General features: G+C 49.1%; 1 protein-coding gene across 1 annotated transcript in view; it reads left to right on the top strand.

Moving 5' to 3' along the window:
* SLC9A6 (solute carrier family 9 member A6) overlaps window positions 1-7,505 on the top strand; it is a gene marked incomplete at its 5' end in the record, with an annotated part of 49,980 nt that overhangs the window by 17,578 nt on the left and 24,897 nt on the right. The window contains 4 exons of the mRNA XM_077773998.1: window positions 210-330; window positions 1,981-2,086; window positions 2,377-2,465; window positions 5,604-5,717. Coding sequence (XP_077630124.1) covers window positions 210-330; window positions 1,981-2,086; window positions 2,377-2,465; window positions 5,604-5,717 — 430 coding nt within the window. The remainder of the gene's footprint in view (window positions 1-209; window positions 331-1,980; window positions 2,087-2,376; window positions 2,466-5,603; window positions 5,718-7,505) is intronic.

The following is a 7,505-nucleotide window of genomic DNA, read 5'->3' as shown; positions in this document are numbered from 1 at the left end:
TTGGAATTTTTCATTAGTTTGTTCACATTAGGGTGTGAGGGCTTGTAGGCACTCAGTGCTAGTAAGTCTTAAATAGACTCATAAAAGACTAGTGCCGCACAGGACGTTGTCCCTGGGAAAGAAGGCTCGGTGCAGCTTCACAGAGAGCCCCTTAAAATGTTCTGTCTCCTGAAGTGGTCCTTTACGTAAAAGTGGAGTTTTCTTGCTAGTTNCGGAGACAACAGCCACACCTTTGATGTCACAGCCATGTTCAAGTCTATCGGGATCTTCCTTGGGATCTTCAGTGGATCTTTCGCAATGGGTGCCGCTACTGGCGTGGTGACAGCTTTAATATCCTTTTACTGATTTTCCCTATTAACCCAACAAAGTGGTTGAATTACTGTATTCTACGGTCTCCTAATTCCGTAATTGTCCTTGTGTTCTAATTAGTAACCTTATAGCCTTCAAGCACTTGGCTTGAAAACATTAGGCAGTCATCTTTAGTGACAATTTAAGTAAAGGAATTTCATCGCTTTGCATTCGGCTCCATGCCCTCAAACCTTCACTACAAAAGTCTAATGAGAGACAGTGAGCCCTCCAAGGTTGTAGACTAAATGGATGTAAAGGCAAATATATCTCACCAAGCCTCTGGGTATTCCACACGGCTCTTTGTTTGCTCCTTGTTGAATAGGACACACAGACATGTGCAACCACGATGCCAGTTGAAAAAAAGAGGCTTCCTGGGTTTGGACAGATGGGAGTTCATCTCAGCTCTTAGCTGGTTTTAATCTTCTGTTCCAGAGGCTTTGGCATTGCCACCGGTCTGCTTTGGAGATGTTGGGCGAGGTACTCTTATGTTCAGTCAAAAAACACTTCCCGATTGCCTCCTACATGCCAGATGCTACGCTCTGGGCATCAAAGATGGACAAGACGCACGTGGCCTCTGCCTTCCTGGTGCTTCCTGTGTAGGAACACCGGCATTTCGCCTCTGGGCCCTCGGTGTAGGAAGGTGGCAGGTGGGGCCAGCAGGGAAGATGACTGGGACTAGATGACCTCTAAAGAGCTNGCTGCGGTGGAGGTCAAGGAGGCTGTTTCCTGCTTTCTCCTCTAGGGTGTTGATAGTTTCCTGTCTCACGTTCAGGTCCTTTATCCATTTTGAGTTGATTTTTGTGCATGTGATTCTTGATCTCAGGGTTGTGAGTTCGAGCCCCACATTGGGTGTAGAGACTACTTAAAAATAAAATCTTAAAAAAATACTTTTTTCAAGGATCTGTTAAGTTTGCTCTACTTCAGCTTTGTGCTGGAAGAGACTTGTCTTATGGCTTTTTACAGGTGAACCGAGGCACAAAGAGACAGTAAGATGTTCTGAAGGAGGAGGCAGGACAGATTGTATCCCTGCCCCATTAACAGTCTCCTTGAGGGTAGGGAGCATATCTTGTTAGTAATCTTGTTGTGGTGCATGGTTGTTGAAGCGAACGTAGACTCCAGTCTGGGATTTGTCACAGGTCTACACGGGCCCTTCTTCCGTTGACCACCATACTTTTCAGATTAGTGTATGTGGGTGATGAGCCTCAGTCTCTTCAGCGCAGACGACGCTGCATCCCACAGGTGCTAGGGGATCAAAGGAATGCCAAATGTCATGGAAATGCCATCATTATGGAAGTTGTCCTGCTTTGGGTTGCAGATTACCAGTCAGAGGTGGCATGTTGTGCGTCTGCTCTGTCACTCCCGGCTCTGCCGGTCCAGCGAGGCACTTGGTACCCCCTAAAACAACCAGATTGACAAAACTGTGCCGCCACCTCTCGGAGGCAAAGACTGCTGCCTCCTCAGTACGATGCGCATTTTACGAGTTCCTTCACTTTGGTGCCTCCTTATCCCATGACTTCTGCGTTAGACTGGAAAACCCTCCTTGTACAGTTGCCTTGCTTCGCCTTTTATTTATTTTTTTCCCAGTGGCACTTCTGTATTATGAGATCTCGTTACTAACCTTGACAGCCTTACGTGACAAAGTTCACCAAGTTACGGGAGTTCCAGTTGTTGGAGACAGGCTTGTTCTTCCTGATGTCCTGGAGTACTTTCCTCTTGGCTGAGGCGTGGGGTTTCACAGGTAGGGTCCTCTTCCCTTTTCATTGTAAACCTTCACAGGGAGTGACCTTACTGGTCCGTTTTTTCTACCTGTGGGCAGAGCTTCTAGCATTTGAACAGACTTGTTAGGGTTGGCATTTATGTGGTTACCTTATAACATAAGAAAGATTTTTCGTGGACGTGGCTCCTCTTAAAGTAAGTGACAACTGGAAACATCAACTCTGAGCCCACGATCTTCCGTAAAGTAAAAGCCTCGCTCTGAAAGTCGGGAATTCTCCTTTGATGTGAACTTGGAACTTGTTGTCTTTGTAGGTGTGGTCGCAGTGTTGTTTTGCGGCATCACACAGGCCCATTATACCTACAACAACCTGTCCACAGAGTCTCAGCATAGAACTAAACAGGTAAGAGAAACTTTACAGTTTGTGAGTAAGCTTTTCCTCCTTGCAGCAAAACAGAAGTCTCTTTTTTTTTTTTTAACTGAAAAATCATCTTTAGTTGGTTCCAAACAGTGCCTACTCATTCCAGCGTCTCTTGCTTTGACTCCAGAGATGGATAGGATTGGGAGTTTGCAGGGCGGCAGGTCTTAGGGTAGAGATCGTTCAGCAGATTAGCAAGGGGCCATCATCATCGTGGCTCCAGTGATCAGTTAGCTCCCTTTCCCTGTTTTCCTAAGAGGAGCATCCTAGAAGTTCTTCCAGGTCTGACTACAAGTACCGCTGGGTGATAGAAATGAGATTCATTTCCAACAGATCTGACTGGATCTGTTGCCGGGTGATCCAGAGAAGATCGACTTCCTCTCATGCACCGCACAGCTGCTGCATTTCCAGGGATGGCGGCTCCACCGGTGGTCGGGTTTCCTACGGCCCGGAACGATCAGTTGTGCAGGGTACCTGAAGGGGATTCTAAAGGAAATCGGCACAGTGTTTTCTAGTCTTATGAAGTGGATGGAACACGTGGATGAACAATATGTAATGTCCGGAATAGAAACCACCGCATACCTGGCCGTGATCGTATTGAGAAGCCGAAGCTTTCTGTCCTGCCAAATGATTAGAACGCAGTGAGATTACCCAGGAAAGGAGTCCTGAAAAAGCAGGAGAAAATGTCCCCATTCTTTTCTTCTTTCTTCTGGAGCCACAAATGTGGTATATGAACCTGAGCTTTTTTCCTAACTCCTCAAAAGAGATCAGACTTTTCGTCCCCAAGCATATATATTGGGGCTACAGATCCCTTTCACAAATGCATTCACTGCAATAAGTGTAGAGGAGAAAATCAGCTGGGGTGTCTGGCGTTTCTTTAGGCAACGGGCGGGGAATGCGGAAACGACAAGGCAGGAGTCTCCAGTCTTGTTGGTGATATGAAGCTTGTCCAAGAGTGGAAAAAAATCCCAGACTACTAGACCTTCTAGATTGTGCGTTTCAGGTGATATGCATACAAGAGGTCGGAGAAGTGCAGAAGTGGTTTGAGGCCTGAAGAGGCAGGACAACTATCACAGGAGACATGGTACACCTAGAAAGACGGGAAGGATTCGGAAAAGCATAGTAAAAGCAGAAGCGGATGTGAGGGCGATCTGGCTGCGACATCTGTCACCCCGTTGATCGCCAGGGTTGGTTCGGCTGATCTGGCTGGCTAGGCAGGCGTCCCCTTCCTCCCTCACCGCTCCATGTGCGTCCCTTCCGAAGCTGTGCGCTCGGTCGAAGAGGATGATCTTCCCCAATAGAGGAGGACTGTTCTTCGGTCAAGGGTATATGAGTAGCTGCGCTCCCCTCCGGGAACCTCCAAACAAGCTCTCAAGGTCCATTCGTAGGAGAACGTAGGGTAGTCAAGCTTCCAAGACTCTAGACACATCCAAATGAAAAAACAAAAAAGAAATGAAAAAAAGAAAAGGCAAAAGCATAAGGAAAAGAGCCACAGGGGAAACCATACCGGTAAAGGCGGGAACAAAACGTAGGTAACGTTAGCGAACGGAAGGCCGCGCTGCGTGGCACGGGGGTTGGCAGCCAGTGGCCAGACCTGCCTGTGAGGTCTGTGAGCTGAGGGGGATGTTTACGTTTCTCAACGGATGGAAACAGATCAAAAGAAGAAGAATATTTTGTGACACATGACAGTGAAATGAAACCCAGAGTTCAGTGTCCTCTAGTNTTTTTACATGGCTGCTTTTGTGCTGCGGTGGCAGAGCTGAGTGCCCGTGACAGGGACCGTGTGGCCTGCAAAGCCTCAAATATTTACTTTCTCTTGGGTCCTTCACGGGAAACATTTGCCCCCCAGCCTTGGTGATGTGGGTTAAAGCAGAGAATCTGTGTTGTTCCAAACCCTGGTTCCAGTACCTGCTGGCTGTGTGTCCGGGGGCAAGTTACATAACTTCTCTGTGCTTCACTGTTAATATCTTTAAAAGGATAATAATAGGACCTACCTCATGGGGTTGTGAAATTAAAACCAGATAATGCTTGTACAAGTCCTGAGCATAGTACCAGGCACATAACAAAAACCATTTTAGCTATTAAACTAAAAAAGGTTAGCTTTGTAATTAAGCAGATAAGTAACTAATAATAATAGTCTATTAAGTCGCTTAAAGTAAATTAAATATATACTTATTTCCATTATTAATTCCCATTTTTCTAGAATGAGGCAACCACAGTTTAGAAAGGTTAACTTGCCCAAAGCTGCGCAGCCAGCAAGCAGGAAAAGCAGGATTCAAGCCAAGGCATTTTGACCCCTGGGCCCGTGTTGTTACTTACCCACTACCCCGTTTAGTGGGCCAGAGGGCTCATGTTCCAGAGCGGTGGTAGATAACTGTGATGGACAGACAGATGCTGGATTACGGGGGGCCTGGACGTCATTCATTCGGCAAATCTCGAATCCCTGTTGTGTCAGTACCACTTGACAGGCAGTGGTGTGAGCAGGCGGGAGGAGGCAGGCAGCCGGGGAGGGCACAGCACACGGCTGTGACGTGTAAGCCCCTGCTCCCTAAACGGGGGCTGGGACCCATGTAAAAAGTGACATCACACGAGGCGGTGGTACAAGAGTTGTCACGAAGCATTTAATGCCCAGAGAAACGAATTTGAACTAGATCTACGAGCCTGAAAGAGGGAGGGGTCTTCAAACTGGCATGCTGAGAGAGCCCCCCTGGGTGAGGGTGCAGGAAGGGGGTGGCAGGGACACAGGTAGGGACCCTGTGCGGCAGTGGGCGCGGGCAGTGATGGAAGCCCGGAAGCCAGACTAACGCAGGGGCGGGGGCCGCAAGGAGCATCCCCAGAGGAAGCTTGAGGGTTTGGAGGAGGAAGAGGAGAGCGACTGAACATGGGGACTGGGCCCAGGAAGCCGATGGCGGGACGTGCGGAGGCAACATTTCTGGCTCTTTCTGTGGGGCTAGAAATGTCCTCTCTACATTGGCTCCCCTGGGAAGCACGTATTTTGGGGATGAACGTGAGCTTTACGTAGGTGAGGTGTCTGCTTCATTATCTTAGTGATACTTCGTGTTTTCAAATGATATGTATAACTTAATGCATTTACTGGACTAACCTTTTAAAATTTCGTTTCAGTTGTTTGAGCTTCTCAATTTCTTGGCAGAGAATTTCATCTTCTCCTACATGGGACTGACACTGTTCACCTTCCAGAACCATGTCTTTAACCCAACTTTCGTAGTCGGCGCATTTGTATCCTTTATTATGTGTTCTGGTTTGTAAACTTCTTTTCACTTGAGGTTTGCGCTTGTTTTCTGGAGGGGGTGGTTGATATGAATACATTTAAATATATGAAATGTTCCTCTGAGTGAAACAAATGAGGATTTCAACTCTTTCTCCTCTTCTGTTGTATTCCACCGTCTCTTCATTTTTGTTGAGTGCACAAACGACACAGGGCAAAATGACAGAAGAGAGTCTCCACCCATCCCCCCAGTGAGCCCCCCTCATCCCCCCGGAATAAAACTGTCCTGTGTCACTGAAGGGGAGAAAGGGAGAGTAGATCCCGGGGAAGAGTTAGTCTGCTCCTTAAGGCAGTGGCTGCAGGGTGGTGAAAGGCCGAAGGAGGCTGTCTTCATCTCTGTGTCTGTCTTTACAAAGCAGCCCAAATGGAAAGGCCCAGTAGGTGAAGGCGAGTGCCAGCCTCAGGAGAGAGCAGGAGAAAACAGAATCTAACACAGGTGGAGTGGGGTTGGCCTCCAGACGCAGGAGGCCCCGCCACTGTCCCAGCGGAGGACAGGGCGGGTAAAGAGGCCAGTACGTGTGTAAGCTGGCAGTCCTGTCCGCCGGCTTCTATTTTTATCTGCAGAGTAGGAGGTGAGAGCACCTGTTGAGAAGGAGGGAGGAGCAGGGCGCCTATCACTTTTCTGTTGTGTGACAAATTAGCCTAGAATTTCGCAGCTTAGAACAACAAACCTGTATTCCCTCACACAGTTTCTGAGGGTCAGGAGTCCAGGAGCAGCCTGGCTGGGTTTTGGCGCAGAGGTCTTGTGTGAGGTTTCCGTGTTGCTCTGGGCTGGGACTGCACTCTCTCTGGACTTGACTGAGGGTGGAGGATCCTCCCCAGGCTTGCTCACATGGCTGTTAGCTGGAGGCCTAAGTTTTTCTCCAGGGGACCTCTCCATGGGGCAGCTCACCACGTAGCTTCCCCCGGGGGGAGCGACCTGAGGGAGCACCAAGAGGGAAGCCGAAGTGCCTCTTCTAACCTAATCCCGGAAGTGACCATCGTCCCTTCCACCACATCCCGTTGGTCACACAGATGGACACTGATACAGTGGGAGCAGGGACAACACGAAGGTGTGAGCGCTAGGGAGCAGGGGCCGTTGGGAGCCATCTTGGAGGTTGTCTTCCACAGGTGACAGGAGGTTTGAGGAGGTTTGGAAATAGTTGTAGAGAGTGGGGGAGGGAGGGAGGGAGAGAATGAGCTGACCAAAGAAACGCAGTAGGATTGCCGAGCGGTATTCAGGACCCATTCGAGTTTGAGGAATAGATACTAACATTAGAACCAGCCTGCCCTGCTGTATATTTTGTCCAGGAGTACTTGGNAGCAGGGGAGGGTCAGAGAGAGAGGGAGTCACAGACTGAAACAGGCTCCAGGCTCTGAGCTGGCAGTCAGCACAGAGCCCGACGCGGGGCTCGAACCCACAAACCGCGAGATCATGACCTAAGCGAAAGTCGGACGCTTAACCGACTAAGCCACCCAGGCGCCCCTCGGTTTTAAATTTATTTTGAGAGAGAGAAAAAGAGAGCGTGAGTGGGGAAGGGGCAGAAAGAGAGGGGGAGAGAATCCCAAGCAGACTCTGTGCTATCCGCACGTAGCCTGACAAGGGGCTCGATCTCACACACTGTGAGATCATGACCTGAGCCCAAATCAAGAGTCAGGCACTAAACCAACTGAGCTGCTCAGGCGCCCCGCAAAGAGTGTTAATAAGATGCGGCTGACGACGGAAGTAAAGAGGGGAGAGGGCTGGACTGGTTGTGGGA

Source organism: Crocuta crocuta, unplaced genomic scaffold, assembly GCF_008692635.1.
Source record: "Crocuta crocuta isolate KB4526 unplaced genomic scaffold, BGI_CrCroc_1.0 scaffold241, whole genome shotgun sequence".
NCBI lineage: Eukaryota > Metazoa > Chordata > Mammalia > Carnivora > Hyaenidae > Crocuta > Crocuta crocuta.
The sequence above is the reverse complement of the archived record's forward strand: the minus strand, read 5'-3'. Positions and strand labels throughout refer to the sequence as shown.